Here is a 23,187-nt window from a genome sequence, read left to right as displayed (position 1 = left end):
TCTCTTGTCCCTGGTTGGCCCTCGGGTTAGATGTTTGGAGATTAGACTGTTTAAGTGGTAAATGCATATCTTCAGTTTTGTTTAGGATTACTCTCTGTATTGAAAGAGTAAGGTTCTTGTCATTGACAAGATGGCCTTTCTTGTCTTCTTCAAACCTTGTTTAGATACCCATGGTGTTCTAGTGAATACAGTCTCACCTTCTAATTTTAAAAATGCAAAATTTTCCATGGAAAAGATAAATTTCAGGGATATAGGAGCTAAGCCTTCCACATCTTGCTTCCCAGCAGCTACATTTTATCTTTATGCTTAGATAGTTGCTAATGGAGCAACAGCATTATGGGTGGGATAATGATGTTAGAGTATTCTTTATCCATTAGCAGCTGCTTAAGAATCAGGATTAGGAGGCACTGAGAGCAGGATTAAGACAAGGGATGATTTATAGAAGTAGTCTTCTAAGCTTTCACTATTAAATCATTTTTAGATTTTCAACTGAATGATCCTCTTCAACATACATCTTTTGAAACTAAAGCTAATAACTTTATAATGCTGAGTTATTTACTAATGTGCCACCTTTGACTTTCTTTCTTTTAGTCTATCCTTAATTCGATACTCCCCCGGGCTTCAACATCCAAAGAGGTTGATGCTAGTCTACTTTCAGTTATTTCCTTCCCAGCCTTTGCAGTAGAGGATAATCAGTTGGTGGAGCTCACAAAACAGGAAATCATCACTAAGCTTCAGGTATGTCCATATGTGCCTTTCTTTCCTTTAAGCTCTAATTTTAAGGCTAAATTAGTATCTTTGTGAGTCTTGAATATGACCTATGTTGGTGATTTAACCAAGTGATCAGGGTTAACATCACCAGTAATAAGATGTACTGACATCATGTACGCCCTGATACGGTGCACTGAGAAGCGCACAACACCTCCGTGATGTCCTTCCCAGGAATGCGGTACCTCAGTCTAATCATGAGAAAACATCAGACAAAACCAAATCGAGAGGCATTCTACAAAGTAACTGACAGACACTCTGCAAAAATGTCAAGATGATGAAAAACAGGGAAGGACTGAGGAACCATCACAGATTAGAAGAGACTAAGGAGACATGCCAGCTAAATGCAGTGGTATCCTAAATTGGATACTGGAACAGAAAAAAGCATCAGTGGAAAAACTGATGAAATCCAAATAAGTTCTATACTTTGGTTAATAGTGTTGTACCAAGGTTAATTTTTTGGTTTTGGTAAATTTTCTGTGGTTATTTAAGATGTTAATATTAGGGGACAGTGGTTGAAGGATATACAGGGACTCTGTACTGTTTTGGGAACTCTTCTGTAAGTCTCAGATTATCTCAAAATTTTTAAACTGTGTTTTCTTTTTTAAAAAAACTGTGGTCTCTTATGAATTGTGTGAGCAGGACCGCATAGATTAGTAATTGGGCTGTCACAGACTTATCCTATGGTGGACAGCCATGGAGAAGATAAAATAAAAACACTGCTTTAGGGAAGAGCCTGCAACTTAGCCCTCGCTTGAAATCACATTGCTGAAATCACTTTCTGCTGCTGGACTGATATCAGGGTTTTTTAAAATTATTTTTAAGTATCATGTCTCTATTGATGATAGGTTGGCACATGTAGCTGTTGCAAAGGATACATTTCTGATTAATTATATTGCTGTACCAATGTTCATTCTTCTGGCTTGTTTCCTCTGCATTCCCAGGGTCGTTATGGTTGCTGTCGCTTTCTACGAGATGGATATAAAACTCCTAAAGAGGTAGGTTTGTTTTCCCCAAAATGAGTCCAAGGTAGGATGGTCACTACTGCAGCCTCATTCAGAGAAAATACCTCATTCAGAGAAAATACTTACCTCATTAATGGTACTTCAAATAATCACTAAATAGGATAACAATAACTGATGTTTGCTACCTTTGTTAGGATTAGTTGCCAGGTTTTGCTTGTGAGCCCTTCTGGATTAAATAAAATAGAGGAAGGTGTAGTCCTTCCACCTCTTGAAGTTGGTTAGTTTCAGGAAAGAGCTACTGATGGATGCTTAAGTCAGTGGATGAAAATTTCGGCAGAAACAGATTATTTACATAGTCTCAAAATATTCCCCCCCAAATATTTAATTATTACAAAGGGAAAAATCTTTCTGTCAGTAGATCCTTTTGGATCCCTTCCACCTTTTGCAGTTGGTTAGTTCCAAACAGTACTTGATCTTGAAAAGTTAACTTCCTTTTGTTCCACTTGTCAAAAGTTCTCCTTGGAAATATCAATGGAGAAAATTTAGTATTATTAAAAGGGAATGAATGGTTGGTAACCACTTTCATTGACAATGTAAATATAGTTTAAGGCTCAGGTTTGCTGGTTGAGAGCCATTATATATTTTTTTAAATTACCGAGCTCAAACTCTTCTGGTTTACTTCCTGTCTTCCATTTTATTCTTTAAGCCTTTTGACCTCTGCCCCTACCAATCTATTAAAATTGTGCTCTGAAATATCATCATGATCTCCTAAGTAAGCAATCCAGTAGCCTTTTCTCAGTCCTTATTCTCCTTGACTTCTCTGTAGTACATCACTATTACCTACCCCTACATTTTCTTGAAATTCTTTTCCTATTTTAACTTCCACAACTCTACACCATCTTAATTTTTCTCCTCTTTCTGTCCTCCCTCACCAAATTCAGCGTTTACCAAGATTCTGTTCTTAGGCTGCTTGTTCATTATATATAGGTACTACATCCATAATTTGTGATTCGTGTGTCACCTCTATAAGGATGATTCCCAAACCCTCATCTCTCGCTGTCCTTCTGAACATTTCTATTTGTATGTTCTGCTGCTACCTCAAACTTAACAAGTACAAAACCAAACTCAGGCTTATTACAAATTAGTCTCACTTCCTCATACACCTGCCTGTAGTATCATTATTATACCAGTTCTGCTAGTTAGAATCACATGACAAAAGTACTTGCTAAAGGAGGGGAGTGTGTATGTGCTCTGCCTTCTCTGAAACAAACTATCAGTGGTGAAAGGCTGTGTTGTAATACCTCTGAACTAAAGATATAGTCTGACCTTGGAGTGATAAGACAGACTTTGTTTATTGTGTTTTTACCAGGATCCCAATCGTCTGTACTATGAACCAGCTGAGCTGAAGTTATTTGAAAACATTGAGTGTGAATGGCCATTGTTCTGGACATACTTTATCCTTGATGGGGTATTTAGTGGGAATGCAGAACAGGTAATGCACTGGGGAAAGAGCTTTTTAGCAGATTGTTATTATGTCTTCCTCTTTCAGTTAATGACTGTGCTGACCCTGTGTCCAAATGGAAGTCTTCCCTAATAGGGAGGAGACAGAGTTATCTTCTAGAGACTAGTAGTTGAGGGTACATGTTAAAGAGTTAGAAGACCTGGATATTGCTATCACTCAGACTTGACTTTTAATAAATATAGAAAGCAGAATAGCAAGTCCTGTATACTTGCCTTAATCATCAGAGGTACTTGAATTTACCTCCTGACTTTGTATGTCTTTTTTTTTTAATAAATCTTGGAAATGATATTCTGACTTTAGCAAAAACAAACAAAAAACAAAACAACCACCCACTTATACCCTGTCCTCACCCCCCAAAATACAGTCATCATTGCTTTTTGAGCTACATGAATAAAGCAGTTTAGAAACCATTGTTGGAAAACAGTGAGACTGGACAATTTAATCAAGTTAGTTTAATGTCAGGCATTCTGCAAATTGGCTATGTTCTAAACTTGGACATAAATCCAACACATTTGGAAGTCGTTTATACTTGGCTACATAAATACAGTTTTGTGTAATTTGAATACTTTGGCCAGTAGTAATCTGTAACTGCCAATATGAGTTTAAATAATAGGGGTACACCAAAGTTTCAGGGGCACAAAGTGCTGTTTTACTCTAAGCTTTATATAGAGTATCCTTATTTGAGCAAGAAGTAAGATAAGCGATAATAGAGATACCTGCCCTATTTTGAGCACCCTATTTTTTTAAACCAAACTTTTAAAAAATATTTATTATTTATTTATTTATTCATTTTGGCTGCTCTGGGTCTTAGTTATGGCACGCAGGATCTTCATTGTGGCATGTTTAGTTGGTGGCATGCGGGCTTCTTAGTTGCGGCATGTGGGCTTCGGCATGCAGATTCTTGGTTGGATCATGCATGTGGGATCTAGTTCCCCGACCAGAGATCGAACCTGGGGCCTCTGCATGGGGAGCACAGAGTCTTACCCACTGGACCACCAGGGAAGTCCCTTGACCACCCTATTTTGATTCTACCATTTTTCTCAGTCCTTCTCAAATTCCACAGAATTGTTTCTCAAAAACTGTGCTTGCTCAAAGAAAGATTTATTTATTAAATGTGCCAACTAAGTACAAAGCATATTCAGGTGTTTTGAACTCTCAGGGGAAAAAAGGAGCTGGAAGGCCTGGATTCTTTTTTATTCTTCTTTTTTCCTGGCTTTGCTGCTGACCACTGAGTAGTCCAAGTACTGTCATTGACTTCTTCAGTTTCTCTGTAAAGGCATACCTCAGAGGTATGCAGGTTCAGTTCCAGAGCAGCACAAATATTACAAATATCTCAATAAAGCAAGTCATATGAAATTTTTTGGTTTCCCAGTGCATATAAAAGTTATGTTTACACTACATTCTGTTAAGTGTGCAATAGCAGTATGTCTAAAAAAACAATGTACATACCTTAGTTAAAAATATTTTATTGCTGAAAAATGCTAACCATCATCTGAGCCTTCCATGGGTCATAATCTTTTTGCTGGTACATGCTTTGAAATACTTCCAGAATTCCTAGAAATGTGACACAGAGACACAAAATGAGCAAATGCTGTTGGAACAATGATGCCAGTAGACTTGCTCAACACAGGGTTGCTGCAAACCTTCAATTTGTAAAACAAACAAAAAGCAGTATCTGTGAAGCACAATAAAGCAAAGTGCAATAAAACAAGGTATGCCTGTACATATGATGAGAATAGTTTTTCTTTCTTCATTGAAGAAGTGGATAGCCCTAAAATTCTTTGACTTTCACAGATGAAGACATATGATAAGTGCATGGTACAGTCAATTTGGCTATAATGAGACACATAGGTGTTCCCTAAAAATCACCATGCTCTGCATATTTGAGAAGTAAAAACTATAGGGCTTATGGGAAAATGTGGTTGGGGAAAACACTTAAAAAGTTTGTCAGAAATACATACAAAATGATAGGAACCTAATAAAAACAGTACCACAGATAGGCATTAATGGCTTTAACACATTCATTCATTACTCTTTCAAAAATTGTATTCTGAGAAAATTATTTCAAGGGCGGCATACATTTAGATACAACGCTGCTCATCACTGTTACATTCATACAAATTAAGTCTGGTGGTAATTTAAATGTTCAACAAGAATGAAATGTTAAATTAGAGATCATGTGTATAAAATATGCTGCTATTAAAATGTGTATTAAAATTTAATATCATGGTTAAAAATTCGGATTAACTTTTATACTTCAAATATAATTTTATATTAGTGTTTGGTTTTCTCATAATTGAAAAAAAACAGTACCACAGCCTTATACATGTTAAATGGTTAAGAAATATATAAATACCACAAAGATACGGCACTTGTACCTTGAAAAACACCTGAAGTTTTCTTGTGGATATGTGCAACCATGTTCCTACCACCTCACTTGCAGGGCTCCCGTGCACACCACCCTACATGCCAGAGGAAGAGAGGAAAAGAGAGATAGCATAAGAGAAAAGAAAAAAAAAGAATATCAAACAGAGAGGAAAAATTTAAAAAATAGGGCAAGGAGGGAATAGAAGGGGAAATTAAATAGAAGGGAAGGCACAGAGCCATGCAGCCAAGTCGGCCATGAGAAGGGAGCAGCTCGGGAGTGGTAGGAGAGTTATCTGAAATTGGATGGAAAGTTGTAACACCACATGTGGATGGGTTGTGGTTCATGGTTCTGAGGTGTGTGCATCTGTGTGTGTTGTGTATTCTTACACGACTCAGTTCAGCTGAGTGCCTTCTCAGGTTGAAATTGTGCATAAGCAGATGTGAAATTCATGTTATGCTCAAATTGTTCTGTAATATATCAAATGCATTGGAACAAATTTGTGTTTTCAAAACAACTATCATAGCAGAACTGACTATATAGTTTTTCCACCATAAATTATAGTGGGGTTTTGTTTGCTTTTTATTTATTACTAATCTACAGCAAATTGTTAAGCAAAAAAATGTAAACTTGATCATAATAGAAACTTAATTTGACAGGGAAAATACAGTTTTAAAAGCAATTACGTGTAAAGTCAAGAAGCTGTACTCAGTGTAGTACACAGTGGGTAGAAGCATGTACGTGGAGGCAGGCTGACTTGGACTCAAATCTGGGCTCATCCTTGCACTCGCTGTATGATCTTTCAGAAGCTCATAACCTCCTTGAGCCTTAATTTCCCTGTAAAAAGGCTTTAATTACAGACACCTGGATGGTTATTAAAATTAAATTTATTCATCAGCAGAACAGGAATAAAGATGCAGATGTAGAGAATGGACTTGAGGACATGGGGAGGGGGAAGGGTAAGCTGGGATGAAGTGAGAGAGTGGCATTGACATATATACACTACCAAATGTAAACTAGATAGCTAGTGGGAGGCAGCCACATAGCACAGGGAGATCAGCTCAGTGCTTTGTGACCACCTAGAGGGGTGTGATAGGGAGGGTGGGAGGGACACGCAAGAGGGAGGGGATATGAGGATATATGTATACATATAGCTGATTCACTTTGTTATATAACAGAAACTAACACAACATTGTAAAGCAATTATACTCCAATAAAGATGTTAAAAAAAATTAAATGCGTTAAAAGTATGCAAAACTCCTAGCATAGTATCTGGCCTCCATCAGCATTTAGTAAATACTACTTCCCTTTCTTTCCTTTCACTAGGTGAATATACCCCTTTGCAATAGGACCTTCTTTGGCTACAACCCTCCCCTAGATCCCCAAAGGGAACTCTATGAATTTTGTTCCCCTTTTCTTTTCTCTACAGGTTCAAGAATACAGAGAGGCTCTTGAAGCAGTCCTCATCAAAGGCAAAAATGGAGTCCCACTTCTGCCGGAGCTGTACAGTGTTCCTCCTGACAAGGTAAGCTGGACGGTGCCATAACATGGAGCTGGGAGAAGAGGAGCAGCACCTCAAAAGGACTGCCTTATTTGAGTCAAATAATTTTTAATCTTCTGATTTTAATGTTCTAAAGTCTTTCTTTAGGTATAGAACAATTAAAATATGATTTTATTCCTTTGAAAGTATATTTATAAAGCAGACTCAGTTATGGCACTGTTACTGGGCAAGACGAGGGCAAGATCAAATCTTATAGAGGTAGTTTCACGGGTGTTTATTTGTCCTCAAACTCATTAAGATGCATATGTTAAATATGTATGGCCTTTCTATATGTCAGCCAAACCTCAATTTAAAAAAATAAAATGAGTTGTTCAGAGATTGATTTTTAAAAAAATCAAACTTTAAGGTTGAGAATGATGTAGAGATCAGTAAGCCGAACTAGAGTGATGTTCTGTGTGAACTCTCAGTATTTGATATTTTCTGCTTTGAGGCTAGTTATCTGGGATTAATTGAGTAGATCAGGCTTGGAAAATGAAGTATGTCTCCATTTTCTCAAAATGCCAGTTCAAATTACCATTGTTCCTCTTCTCCATTGCAAAAGAGCATTAGCCGGGGGAGAGATGCAATATTCCATGCTGGTGGGGATGAGTGGACTAAGTTCCTAGCAACATCAGCAGCATAACCTGAGAGCTTGTTAGAAATGCAGATTTCAGGCCTTTCCCCACATCTACTCAGTAAGAATATGCCATTGGACAAGATCCTCAGGTAGGGTGTATCCATGTACAGTTAGAGGAGCACTGCCCTAGACTGTAGTCATAGTGCTTGACTTTTCAGTGCATTGCATATATGACTGTTTTATAGAGTATGAATCACAATCCAGACTCGGGCTTTTTGTTGTCTAGTATTTTAAACCTTCTATTCTTTTTTTTAATTAATTGATTTATTTATTTATTTTTGGCTGCATTGGGTCTTCATTGCTGTGCATTGGCTTCCTCTAGTAGTTGTGGTGAGCGGGGGCCACTCTTTGTTGCGGTGCGTGGGCTTCTCATTGCGGTGGCTTCTCTTGTTGTGGAGCACAGGCTCTAGGAGCACGAGCTTCAGTAGTTGCGGCACACGGGCTCAGTAGTTGTGGCTCACTGGCTCTCGAGTGCAGGCTCAGTAGTTGTGGCGCATGGGCTTAGTTGCTCTGCAGCATGTGAGATCTTCCTGGACCAGGTGTTGAACCTGTGTCCCCCGCATTGGCAGGCAGATTCTTAACCACTGCACCATCAGGGAAGCCCTAAACCTTCTATTCTTTTCCTTTATCTCTTTATTTATTTATTTAGGTTGATGAAGAATATCAAAATCCTCACACTGTGGACCGAGTCCCCATGGGCAAACTGCCTCATATGTGGGGTCAGTCTCTATACATCTTAGGAAGCTTGATGGCAGAGGTAAGGGGAAACTTCAAGGCTCTTCCATTTTTCTGCTTTAGTCACCATAACAATCAGATTTGTGAGTAGCTCATTAAATCTGAAGGATATATCTTTTGCCTTTTGTATTCTGCCTTATCTTAGAGTGAGAGCATGGCCAGTCCTTGGCAAAAATCTTTCCCTCTGGCAACCATATCTGTCATGCTTGCCCAGGGGTTCCTGCCTTGGTACTGTACTTGAAGTTGCTCTGGGATCAGACCCTAGATAGTTCCTTTTCAAAACGCCCCCTAGTGTCTGTCTGGTAACTGCGAATGCAATTGTGCTTGGATAGTAATGACTTATAATGGATTTAAGTGCTAACTTTTCCAAGCAACATAATGTTTCATTCTTTAATTAAATAAACTGATAAGATAATTTTAGGTACCATGACAAGTGTTTGGGAGCATCATAGTTTTTTATTTGTTTGTTTGTTGATAAGGGGCCCTTTAAATGTTCCTTATATTAAACTCTGTTGAGACAGCTCTTAATGAAGCACTTTGGAATTTCTTAGTTTACGTCAGCTTATTTGTGACATTTTGAACCATAAGAAGGGTTCCCTTTCTCAAAGTTTTCCAGTTTTACTGACAAATCTATTTCCCCATTATAAGTTATTATATAAGGTAAGCTATAACCCAGGCTCCTAGAGGATCTAGGATGGGACTTAGCTTTCCTTTCTGAGCCATACTCTTCGACCTGTTTATGTATAACTGTTTACTTTCTGGAGCTGTTTTTATTTGTTTTGTTTTGTTTGTCCCAGTTTTATTGAGATGTAATTGACATATCACTGAGTTTCAAGCGTACAGCATAAAGTTTATCTTTAGTTGACATTATTATAAATGTAGCAATAATGGGCAGAATGATTTGTTTAAAATAATCCTTACCTGGTGACTTTCTCATTCAATTAGAATAAATTAATGCTATGAAAAAATGAGGAGATGAATGGTATTCTTAAGGGCTGAGTGGGTGAGTTCATCGCATTTCATCAAAGACAGAAACTCAGGTCAAGTCAAAAGATATCTGCTAAGCAGAAATCATAGCAAGCATATGCGTAAATAGGAAAGCAACAGGACTAATGACTTAAATTATTGATTAGAAGCATTGTGATCTGATTGTCTAATCATGTGCATCCAGAGAAAGTGGAGGTATAACTAGAAAACTTTCTGTTTATCTTTTATACCCCATCTATTTCCAAAAAAATGATTTTTGGCAGCCACTAGAAATTAACTCCAGATAAAATTAATTTGGATGTGAATCCAGGAGTTCAAACATTTTCATACAGTAAAGGTATTTGTTTCCTTTCCATACATGCCTCTCACATGTTATGGTACAGGGTTTTGGCACTGGTATGTTGTTTCTCCTCAAACATTAGCTTTTTTGGAGATATAGTAATCTGTCTTTTTATGGTTTTTCTTTAGGGATTTTTAGCTCCTGGAGAAATTGACCCCCTGAATCGCAGGTTTTCTACTGTACCAAAGCCAGATGTTGTGGTTCAAGGTATGTATTCTTATTCCCAGCAGCAGAAATTTTACATTAAAGGTCTGGTTTGGGCCAGTAAATGATGACTTTATTCTTTATGATGTACTTTGTTAGGCTTCAAAATGTATAGTATAAACTTGACTCTGTTTGGTTTCAAGATTTCTGTTAATCTTAATCATGAACAAATGCTTAACAAAGGATGTTATCTGATTCTCTTAATACTTCTTATTTCTGGAAACTCTTTTCTTTTCACCATGATGATATTATAGCCTTCTGATTATCTCTGCTTTTGTTCTGAGCATTCCTTCTGTGCTTTTTCTGCTAGTATTTCTTTCTTCTCATATCCTCCTAATGGTTGTGTACTTAGTCTTATACTCTTGTCTTCCTGTATTTATACCCTGCATGTGTTTGCTAGGGCTGCCTCCTCCATAATACTTTTGCTTCCATGGCTCCAACTATTACCTCTTTAGAGAGTACTCCAAATCTTTATTTTTTGTTCCTAGCAATCAACTTAAATTTTGAGGTTATCTACTCTATGCAAAACACTGGGCTAAGCTGTATAAACGTTTTAAGAAGTCTAGTCCCAATATATATACACAACATTTTCATCACTTATACTTCAAATGCAAAACTGACCTTTTTTTGTCTCCATCCTATTCTTTTACCTCTCCCAAGAAAAGCAAACCTTGCCACCTTCCTTAACTCTCTCAATGACATCACTATTATGCTACTCTCCTAGGGTAGAAAACTCCAGGTGATTTTTGACTCCCCAGAAACACTATCCAATGTGGTACTAGGTCCTCCTGAGAAGCTCCTCTGAAATGTCTCCACTTCAACCCCAACCTCCATTGGAGTTGATTCTATATAGAAAATAATCCTTAGTATTTTCTAAACCTTCTTATACTTGGCATCCTATGTGGTAGGATAGGATAAAGGTAGTCATAAAGGTAGTCTTTGCTTATCAATGTACAGGCATATTTCATTTTATTGTGCTTCACTTTATTGTGCTTTGCAAATATTGTGTTTTTTACAAATTGAAGGTCTGTGGCAACCTTGTGTCAAGCAAGTCTCTTGGCACCATTTTTCCAAGAGCATTTGCTTACTTCGTGTCTCTGTCACATTTTATAATTCTAGCAATGCTTCAAGCTTTTTCATTATTATTATATTATAGTAATCTGTGATCAGTGATCTTTGATGTTACTACTATGACTCATTGAAGGCTCAGATGATTGTTAGCATTTTTTAATAATAAAGTATTTTTTGTTTTGTTTTTTCTTTTTGTGGTACGCGGGCCTCTCACCACTGTGGCCTCTCCCATTGCGGAGCGCAGGCTCAGTGGCCATGGCTCATGGGCCCAGCCGCTCCGCGGCATGTGGGATCCTCCTGGACCGGGGCACGAACCCGTGTCCCCTGCATCTGCAGGCGGACTCCCAACCACTGCGCCACCAGGGAAGCCCAATAATAAAGTATTTTTAATTGAGGCGTTTACATTGTTTTTTTGGATACAATGCTGTTGCACACTTAACAGACTAAAATATAGTGTAAACATAACTCTTTTCATTTGGTTTTATTTATTTTTTAATTGAGCTATAGTTAATTTGCAGTGTTGTGTTAGTTTCAAGTGTACAGCAAAGTGATTCAGTTGTGTGTATGTGTGTGTGTATATATATATATACATATATATATTCTTTTTTTATATATATATATTCTTTTTCAGATTCTTTTCCATTATAGGTTACTACAAGATATTGAGTATAGTTCCTTGTGCTATACAGTAGATCCTTGCTGTTTACCTATTAATATTTTATATATAGTAGTGTGTATATGTTAATCCCAAACTCCTAATTTATCTACCCCTGCCACCTTGCTACCCCTTTTGGTAACCATAAGTTTGTTTTCTATAAGCATAACTTTTATATGCACTGGGAAACTAAAAATTTGTGTGACTCGCTTTATCTTTATACTCGCTTTACTGCAGTGGTCTGGAACCAAACCTGCAACATCTCTGAGGTATTCCTGTACATAGCGAACGTTATATAAAAGACCATTACTCTTCCCCTCCCATGAGAAAGCTTGTTCTCCTTTGAGACTTATGCCATCTGGCTATATTGGTCTCCTGGTTACTCTCATTCATTCATTAGAGACTTTGAGGCTTGGCTCATAGCCTTCCTCTTCTTCCCCAATTCCTACCATAGTACTAGATTTCAGCATCAGAGTAAGTGCCATCTAATATTTTAGCCTCAAAGTTCTTGGATATCTAGAACCCTAGTGACCCTTCCCTCTGCCTCTACTCCACTCACTTTTAGGATGAAACTTTAGAACTGTTTCACCTCAGATATTCCATTCCCAGAAGTCCCAATCACCAGTCATAACTGCATATTATTTCAGTTTTCTTCCCTCCAACCCATTACACTTGTGTCTATTTTCTCCCCTACCTTTCGGTTGGTCATCTAAATCTCTTAATTACCAGCAAAACAAACTTCTGCTACACCCACCAGAAAAATCACAGCCCCAGATCAGTTTTACTTTCTATATTTTCTGATCCTATACCTGGCCTGCTAAAATCTTCTAGAAAAAAAAAATCACACAAATGAGCAGAGTGGTAGCATTGTAAATCCACAGTCTCCAGCTTAACTAGGCCTACAGTGCCTCCTGTCAGTCCTTGTTCTTATTGTTAGTCAGCATTTTCATTCTCCTCAACTATTCCACACGTTCTCTGTTTTCAACCCCACTGCTTGTTTTCAACCTCATTCTTGGCCTGCTACTTTATGCTGGGTAAGCTTAATGTTTTGATCTTTGTCAATTTCCCAACCCCCCCACTACAGTCTTACTTATATCTTCACCCAGCCTTGCCTCCTTTTCTTGAGTCTCAGAAAAGCTGTCTTTTCTCCTCTTCAGCACCAACTCTCCTTCTGATGCTTGATCCTATCCTCTTCCCTAGCCTTCATAGAAACCTACTCTTTCCTATCTTCAAACTCTTCTCTGTTGGTTCTGATTTTTAATACATTGACATGTTCATCTCCCTCTAGTTATCCTATCCTTCCTTTCTCATCCAAACTTCCACTTCTTTACATTTCATTCATTCTGCATTCATTTACAACTAGCTTATCATTCCTCTGAAAGTGATTTTGCTTAAGTTATTGCCAAACTCGGTAGATATTTTTCAATCCACTTCTTAGAGGATCTTTCTGTTTCATTTGTTGTTTATGTTTCTGGAAACTCTTAACTCACATGTCTTCTGTGATACCATACTCCCTTGGCTCTCCTTCAACCTAAGTTTTGTACTTTTCTGTCTCATTCTGGGTTTCCTCTTCTTCCCCTTGCCCCTTAACTGTTGGTATTTCTGGGAGTTTTGTCCGTAGCCCACTGCTCTCATTATTCAGAATATTTGTTATTGTCTCTCAGCTTCCTCCCATTCCTCACCTTTTCCCTTTTCCTGCCTCCTAACTTCTCCCCTCTCAGAAGATGACCTCACCTCCTATACCATAGAGAACATATAAGCCATGAGACAAGAACCCCTCACTCCCGCCCCCAGGCTTTTTCATCATCTGCCCATATCTTATATGTTGAAATTTCTCAAGGTTATATTCTAGGTCCTTTTCTCTTCTTTTCTATATATTCTCCTTGACCCATCTCTTTCTATGCTAATGACTCCTGAATATATCACATTCACTTTAAACTCAACATGTCCAAAATTAATCAGCTGCACTCTCCTAGTTCTACATCATCTGTGCCTGCTTTTCTCCCTATTTGCCTATGTCAGTAAATGGCACACTTTTCTCTCAGTTACACAAATAAACACATGAAGAATCATTCTCGGTATCTCTCCCTCTCTCATCTCCTACATTCAGTTAACAAGTCCCAATTTCTTTACCTTCTAAATAATTCATAAATCCATCTAGTTTATACAGTACCAATGTCATGATCCTAATCTAAGTAGTCAGCATCTCTTCCTTGCATTAATGCAATAACTTTTGAAGTGGTCTCCCTGTCTTCAGTGTAGGTCCACTACAGTATATCAGCTTATTCTTTAATCATCAACATGAATATGTTCTTTTTAAGACGGAGATCTGGATATGCTATTCCCCTGATTACAACTCTGCAGGGGCTTCCCATTGCAAACTTTCTTAACATGGCTTACAAGGCTCTTTATGATCTGCTCCCTGACCCCACCTTCAGTGTCATTTCTCACCACTGCCGCTTCACACTCCATGTTCCTACTATAAAGAACCTTTTATTATTCCTAGATCTGCCTTGTTCTCTGTTGCCCTTGAGCCTTTGTCTATGCTATTTCTTTTGTCTGGAACAGCTTCTCCCTTAGTTTTACCTTCACTTTTACCAGAATAACTCCTATTCAGCTCTCTAGCAAGACTCAGTGTCAATGTCATTTTCTCCAAGGATCATGTCTATCTTTGTATCCCTAGCATATGGCAATACCTAGCACATAGGTGGTACCAAATAAGCATTTTCTACATACTTGATAAAACATAAACAAAAAGCTGAGTTGTTGGGGTTGAAAGTAGTCCTGGGACCCCAGAGTGTTGTTCATTTGCCTCTCCTTTAGTCCCCTTTACTCCTGCTACCAACTGCATTGTCCTCTGCAGAACCCTGAGGCTCGGGAGAATGCAATTTGGAAATCATTACCCAAGGATAAAATACAAGTTCCTTAAAGTGACACACATGCTCTCCATGACGATCTAACCCCTATTTGCCTTTCCAGATTCATTTTGTTGGTGGTTGGTGGGGGGGTTGTTTGGTTTTTGTGTGTTTTTTTCCACTGTGCAAGGTGTTTCATGCTACAGCAATATGGAAATGTATGTAGTCCCCACCCCATCTCTTACACACACACACACACACACACACACACACACACACACACAAACACACAAACACATTCTTTTCCATTTTCATGTTTTATGATCATTCTGGATCTTCTACCTAAAATGGCTTTCCCAATTCCTATTCCCTTCTTTCTCCTGGCTAACTTATTCATTCTTTCAAGTTCATCTTAGACATCAGGAAACCTTTTCTGAAACTTCCCCCTGCCAACTCCAGACTAGATAGGTGTCACTCTCGGGTGATCACACAATGTTCTGTGCATATATTTATTTACTTAACAGGTTATTTTATAATGAGTTTATGTGTGTGTCACTTTCATTACACTATGAGCTCCTTGAGGGAGAGACTAACATATTCATCTCTAAATCCCTAGTGCCTAGCATAGTACCTTACCATTTAAGTGCCTAGTAAATGTTTATTAATGAATGAATAGATGACCACATATGTTTCTCTGGACTTTTGTCAGCCCACTATTATTCTTCCTCTGTATATTTTTCCTGGAGAATCTTTGTTGTTTTCAGTTAGAAGTAATCAAGATGGTGTTATGTCCAGGGGACTCTGTAATCACCATACCTTGCATATCCTGCCCCAGACCACAGCAGCACAACACCATGAGGTCCCCAAGATAGAAAAATACACAAAAGATAATGGCAAAGGAATGCAGAGTAGCACTTTTTAAACTAGGCTTTTGCCCCCAAAACTCAACAAATACAATACTTGTAAGCTGGAATGAACCAAATGGCACCTTCGTTTTCTTATAAACCCAATTCAACATATCTAGCAGTACTAGAGGAACAGGAATAGGGTACATGTTTACCCCTGGTGCTTAGCATTAAGCCAGCTGAGGCCCCATTCAGGTTATTGGCCTCCAGACAGATTATCAGTCCCACAGAGGGGGAATAAACAGAAGAGTCAGTGAGGTGGCCTGGACTTCTCCTTTGTGAGTATGATTACCACTTTTGAGACATGAGTGTGAGAGGAAGAAAAGGGAGCTGTCCAGGTTTGGCAGGCTCTGAGTCTAGAGAAGTCTTATCCCCATCCCCCAAAACAACTACACAGAGTTTCAAATATGGTACCTCAGTGCTTTATCCTGAATTTACCTTGCCTTCTACTGTTCTCTAGCTTTGAGCAATTCGTACCATTAGGGTATTCTTTATTATCCTCATAATGCTGTCCCTGGTCTTTCTTTTCCTATTTAAACATAGAATCACAGCTATAAGTGAGTGTGGCATTCTCTAGAAGCACATAGGTATTTAGACAAAAAGCAGAATTAAATATTCTAATCATGAAATCTTGTTTCCTTTTCCATTTAGATAATATCATTATGTACCAAGCATGATGATTGTTTCATCAAGTCTACAATAACTGTTAATTTCCTTACCTTCCTTTTGTTTTCCCTTCAAAGAAATATTGTGTGGCTCGAGAGATCTTTAGGTTCCTGTTGAAATAAAATTTTCTGTTGACCTCATCTTCTTTCTTTCCTATAGTTTCCATTCTAGCTGAGACAAAAGAAATCAAGGCCATTTTGAAGGACAAGGGAATTGATGTGGAGACCATTGCTGAGGTGCACCCCATCAGGATACAACCAGCTTGTATTCTCAGCCACATTTATTCCAGCCTAGGTAAGGAGATTGGCCAGCCTGCTAGAATCAAAGCATTATTTGATACAGGCTGGTTTCCTTCCTTTTTATTTTTTTCTTGATCTTGTATTGCTTTCTGCATCTGAAAAGGAATTTAGAGTCTCTGGAATCTAAGTTTCTAACCCTATATATCCTGAGCAGGCTTGATAATTTTCAGTGTGTTTTATGAACTCTTTGGTACAGAGGGCATGACTGTTATCAGGCAACTTTTTATCTTCATTCCAAGTGTGTGCTTAACCAACTTGTTCTTCTCCCCTTTCTTGGGACCTATATTTCCATTTTGAAAAATGCTAACTTTATATACATTAATAGCCAAGGAACTTGTTTTTAGTTCTTTTTTTTTTTTTTTTTTTTGCGGTACGCGGGCCTCTCACTGCTGTGGCCTCTCCCGCTGCGGAGCGCAGGCCCCGGACACGCAGGCTCAGCAGCCATGGCTCATAGGCCCAGCCGCTCCGCGGCATGTGGGATCCCCCCGGGCCAGGGCTCGAACCCGTGTTCCCTGCGTCGGCAGGCGGACTCTCAACCACTGCGCCACCAGGGAAGCCCTGTTTTTAGTTCTTTATACTTTGTCATGTAATGAATTAGTTGACAATATTTTAAAATTCCATTTCTTAATCTAATACTTATTTTTAATTAGTACTTATTTTTTATTCAACTTATATATTAAATTTGGTGATAGACACATTAAACAAATTACTACAAGTTAAAAATTTATGCAAGTTACTACAAATTTCACATTAAACAAATTACTACATTGTTAAAAAAAGGGTGTGCAAAATTTCTAAACCACCCTTGTGGAAGGCTGAATAGTGGCCCCAAAAGATATTCAGGCCCTAATCCCTGGAACCTGTGAACATTACCATTTAAGGCAAGAGGGATTTTGTGGGTATGATTAGGTTAAGGAGATTGAGATTGGTGGGGAGGATTATTTTGGATTATTCAGGTGGGCCCTAAGTATAATCACAAGTCTCCTTATAAGAGATACCCAGAGGGAGATCAGACTGTAGAAGTAAGAGATGTGATGACAGAAGCAAGTGATCAGAGTGATAAGGCTGTTAGGCTTATCCTCTAGAAGCTGGAAGAGTCAAGGAACAGATTCTCCCCTGGAGCCTCCAAAAGCAACCAGCCCTGCTTGACACCTTGATTTTTATTTTACGTCATAGTAGCCATAAGGTTCATTTTGGACTTCTCATCTCCAGAACTGTAAGAGTATAAGTGTATGTTGTTTTAAGCTACTGAGTTTATGTTACTTTGTCATAGCACCAATGGGAAATTAATACAATCTTAAATCAAGCCACAAAGTAAATTTATAAATAAAGAATGTACCTTACATAGTAGATTGCCACTTACAAACCCTAGTTGTGTGTGTACTTTTTTTCTTCACCAAGAGTGGTCTGTTAGTAATTAAAGCCAAACCAAATTTTGTCCAGCTCAAAACCAGCCTCCATCCCTTTTTACTACACCTACTCTGAACACTCAATTTCTGTGGCAGTTATGTAGGTCTGAATTGAGAGGGAATCAACCAAGGAGGGAAGGACCAACAGTCAGAGCTGACTGTTCTTTATCTTTCCTAGCACCCACATTTTATGCCAGCATGACCTGAACTCCCAGAGCTATTAACATTACATTTGGCTTTAGGAATATATGGATTTCCCCCACTTTTCCATTCTAGCTATAATGTAGAAAATCCCTTTTCTTTTTAAATTAAGTACAAAGTTGGAAGTTCCTAAAGAAATTTTACCAAAAAAATGGAAAAATAAAATATAAACACATAGAAATTATCAAGTTTATTGAATATAGGTCTCAGGTCCTAATAAATAAAACCTAGCCACAAATTAGCTTGAATAGTACAAATTACTGAACCCCTGGTTCCCTCCACTGACTCAGCCCTATTAGTGGTAAATGCCAAGTCAAGACTCTGAAACTTCTGAGATTAATTTGGATTGATGCTTTACTAGGTGGGATGGGATACCTCAGTCCTTTCTAGAACCTGCTTCCTGGGTTTTTTTTTAATCTCCTTGGCTATTCCCTCTAGCCTCAGACTATAATGTACTCCTAGTCTCCAGATACCAGTCCCCTAGCACTAAATCTCTTGAAATGAGGAAGGTATTTCTCTATCTAGCCCAAATCTTACTCCATGAATATTATTTGATCTTGTAATCACTATCTTCTTTGCCCTTCTGAGAAGTCTCTATGGTTTGGGGTTTGTGGAAGTCCTGTTGATGCCTTTGATGTGATTCTCTCTGGCTCTCACTTAAAAGTTGATGCCTTTTACCCTTTTCTTCTTCACATCCATTGTTGTAAACTCAGCATAATCTTACTAGGATATAGGTAACTTCCAAGCTCTGGGACTTCATTCCTGGAATCTACCTGCATCACATCAGATCTCTCTAACAAACAGAAGCAAACTCCTTACTGACTACTTTTTCAAAGTCTGCACTTTGTTTTGGGCCTCTTACGAAGTTATTATTTCCTAGCCAGAGAAAATAGGGACTACTAGGTCTTCGGGACTTCAGTTTAATGAATGCACAAACATTTCAGGGACTCAAGTTATATTTATTTTCCAAATGTGCTCCTTCATTCGCTTCATTCATTCATTCTTTCATAAGGCTCTATTGCTTACTTTTATGTACCAGGCACTGGGCGTGATGCTGTGAGAGACATAGACATATAACCAAATAATTATAGTACAGTCTTAAAAATGCTATAACAACGGCATTACGTACAAAATACAGGAGAAAGAGAATAGATTTGCCTGGGAAGGTCAAGAAAGGCATGTTTTGATGATTTATAAAATGAGTGACTCTTCATAATTCTATTATTGCAATAATTTCACAATAACAAAAATGCTTTCTTTTAAATTTATTTATTTATTTTTGGCTGCGTTGGGTCTTCGTTGCTGTGCGCAGGCTTTCTCTAGTTGTGGTGAGCAGGGGCTACTCTTCGTTGCAGTGCATGGGCTTCTCATTGTGGTGGCTTCTCTTGTTGCAGAGCACGGGCTCTAGGCACCTGGGCTTCAGTAGTTGTGGCACGCAGGTTCAGTAGTTGTGGCTCATGGACTCTAGAGCTCAGGTTCAGTAGTTGTGGTGCCCAGGCTTAGTTGCTTTGTGGCATGTGGGATCTTCCCAGACCAGGCTCGAGCCCATGTCCCCTGCATTGGCAGGCGGATTCTTAACTACTGTGCCACCAGGGAAGCCCCAGAGTTGCTTTAAGGATATATTGAATGACAGCTGTAATTCCACCAAGGAAAACAGGCTATTTCTTCACCAGGTATGTTCATTTATATATGTTCCCAGAAGTGGGATTCTGTGCCTCACCTCAAACACTCAGTATTTCAGTTCTATAATATTTTTTTTAATTTTTAAATATTATGTTGTTAATCAACTTTGGGAACATAAGAACTTTATAGGAGAGTGCTGTCAGAAACATGGTGGAGTGAAAAGCTACCTTTGTCTCTCCCCTTGAAGCTACAACCAGTAAAACATCTACAACACAACGAAGGTGCCTTTGCCCAACACAACAGGATGCCAGAGAATTCCACACATCTGTACATCTATAGGTGGGTGAACTGGAACACATAGAGGAGGCAGAACCGAGGAAACAGTGGAGTTGGTGCCTGCAATCCCAGCCCTCTGACTGTGACAGCTGAGCCCATAGCTTCAGAAAACCCAATAGCAGCAGGGGAAGCAGCACGCATGACTCTGCCTGCCACCACAGGTAACTTAGCAGCAGGAACAGTGGGGCCTGGGACCCCATCCCTCCAGTCACTGAGGAACCCATGACCCCAGACTCTTGCCCCACTATTTGCATTGGCAGAGCCCCCGAACCTGACAGCACCAGACACAGTGGAGGCATCTGTGCAACCCCAGCTTCCCACACTGTTCCCCTCCCCCCACAGCAGAGCCTGTGTCTCAGCGGATCTCCCACAAAAGAGAAGAGCCCATCATCCCAGTAATGACAGCAGCTCTGGCAGAAGCAATACAGCAATAAGCCTAGAGGCACAAGAAGCAACAGCAAAAGCACAGAGCCACACCTGTTACACATATGGTGGAGGCTGGAAAGTGCCAACTCTCAAGTATAACCAGAGGTAGCTCAGGTGAGCGAAACCAAAAACTTGTGTGATAGCGCCACCTACTGGAAAGCAAAAGAAAGGATTGTAACTCCTAACGGGTCATTTAACTTCAAATGTGCCAGCAGAGGAACAATTCATCAATCAATATGAAGAATCACAGTAACACTATATCACAAAAAGAAAATGACAGTTCTCCAGAAGCCAAACTTAAAGTCATGGAATATTGAGATCTAACTGATAGAGCCATCATATAGAGCCATCAAAATAGCCATCATGAAGAAACTCAATGAGATACAAGAAAACTCAGAAAGGCAGTGTAATGAGCTCAGGAATAAAATTAATGAACAGAAGGAATACTTTACCAAAAAGATTGAAACTCTAAAGAAGAACCAAACAAATTCTGGAAATGAGAAACACAATAAACAAGATGAAAATGCATTAGAAAGGATTGGAAATAAAGCAGGTAGTATGGAAGAGAGCATTAGTGAACTCAAAGATAGAAACCTAGAAATGATACAAGTAAAAGAGGAAAGAGAAGTAAGACATATATAAAAAGAGGAAATCCTATGAGAGCTACACATCTTTTTTAGGAAAGGCAGCATTGGGATAATAGGTATCCCAGAAGAAGAGAAGAAGAGCAATTATTTAAAGAAACAATAGCTGAGATCTTCCCAAACTTGGGGAAGAAACTGGACAATCAAGTCTGTGAAGCAATGAGAACACCTAATTAAACTCATTGCAAAAAGACCTTTTCCAAGACACATTAAAATTGTCAAAAGTTAATGACAAAGAGGGGACTTCCCTAGTGGAGCAGTAGTGAAGACTCTGTGCTCTCAATGCAGTTACCTGGTCAGGCAACTAGATCCCACATGCATGCAGCAACTAAGAGTCCACATGCCGCAACTAAGGAGGCATCGAGCAACAACTAAAGAGCCCTCCTGCTGCAACTAAGGATCCCATGTGCTGTGAGTAAGGAGCCCACCTGCCACAACTAAGGAGCCTGCCTGCTGCAACTAAGACCCAGTGCAACCAAATAAATACAATTTAAAAAAAAATAAAGTTAATGACAAAGAATTTTAAAGGCAGCCAGGGAAAAAAGGATGGTACCCTACAAAGGAACCCCTATTAGGCTATCAGCAGATTTCCCAGCAGAAACCCCAACATCCAGGAGAGAGTGAAATGACATTTTCAAAATACTGAAAGAAAAACTGTCACCCCGGAATACTCTATCTAGCAAAATTATCATTCAGATATGAAGGAGAAATAAAGTCTCCCAGACAAAAGCTGAGGGAATTCATCAACACTAGACCTGCCTTACAAGAGATATTGAAAGGAGCTCTTCTACCAGAAACAAAATAGCAAAAATACACAAAACTTTAAGCAGGGTGATAAATAGAATCAGAAAACTGTAGCTCTTTATCAGAATAGATGTTTAAACACTATTATAAAGGTTAAAGGGGAAAAAAGAAAGCAGAAAAATAATTATAGCTATCTTATTTTGGTAGCAAACCCACAACCATAAAAAGGGATAATTTGAGACAACAAAAACACTAAAAGGGGAGGAGGAAAAGGATGGAATTCATATAGGTGAGTGAACATAAGATGCTATCAGCAGAAAAAGGACTATTTTATCTATGAGAAATTTTATACAAACCTCATGGTAACCACAAAAATAAACATAAAATAGAGACACACACACACAGAGAAGAAACTGAGAAAAATATCACAGAAAACCATCAAACCAAAATGGCAGACAGAAACAAAAGGAAAAAGAAACAGTGGAGATATAGAGCTACCAGAAAACAAAAGATAAAATGGCAGTATTAAGTCCTCATATATCAATAATCAACCTAAATATAAATAAATTGAATTCACCAAATGACACACAGTGGCTGGATGGATTAAAAAACAAGACCCAACTATTTGCTGCCTCCAAGAGGCACATCTCAACTCTAAAGACAAACATAGGCCGAAGGGAAAGGATGTAAAATGATATTCCAAGCAAATAGCAGCCAAATGAAGGCAGGTGTAGCCATATTCATATCAGATGAAATAAAGCCAAAAAAGGTAACAAGAAATAAAAATGGACAGTATATAATGATAAAAGGGACAGTTCATCAAAAGACATAACAGTGATTAGTATATACGCACCTAACATAGGAGCACCAAATTGTATAAAACAATTATTAACAGGCCTAAAGGGAGAAATTGACAGCAACACAATAATAGTAGGGGACTTTAACACCCCACTTAACATCAGTGGTTAGATCATCCAGACAAAGTCAACAAGGAAACCACAGTCTTAAATGAAACTTTTGACCAGATGGATTTGATAGATTTGTATAGAACATTCCATCCAAATGCAGCAGAATACACATATGTTCTCAAGTGTATATGAAACTTTCTCAAGGATAGACCATATTTTGGGACACAAAACAAGTCTCAATAAATTTAAGAAGATTGAAATCACATCAAGCATCTTTTCTGATCACAATGGAATGAAACTACAAATCAACTACAAGAAGAAAACTGGAAAAATTACAAATATGTGCAGAATGAATAGCATCCTACTGAACAACTATTGGGGC

General features: G+C 38.5%; 1 protein-coding gene across 1 annotated transcript in view; it reads left to right on the top strand.

Annotated features, from left to right (window-relative positions):
- PHKA1 (phosphorylase kinase regulatory subunit alpha 1) overlaps positions 1-23,187 on the top strand; it is a 137,532-nt gene that overhangs the window by 43,642 nt on the left and 70,703 nt on the right. The window contains 7 exon segments of the mRNA XM_065901003.1: positions 592-738; positions 1,713-1,766; positions 3,103-3,225; positions 7,050-7,145; positions 8,447-8,554; positions 9,988-10,066; positions 16,375-16,509. Of these exon segments, the coding sequence (XP_065757075.1) occupies positions 592-738; positions 1,713-1,766; positions 3,103-3,225; positions 7,050-7,145; positions 8,447-8,554; positions 9,988-10,066; positions 16,375-16,509 (742 nt within the window).

The sequence above is a fragment of the Phocoena phocoena genome, chromosome X (genome assembly GCF_963924675.1).
Source record: "Phocoena phocoena chromosome X, mPhoPho1.1, whole genome shotgun sequence".
NCBI lineage: Eukaryota > Metazoa > Chordata > Mammalia > Artiodactyla > Phocoenidae > Phocoena > Phocoena phocoena.
Note: the sequence above shows the minus strand (reverse complement) of the source record. Positions and strands in the feature narration are given on the sequence as shown.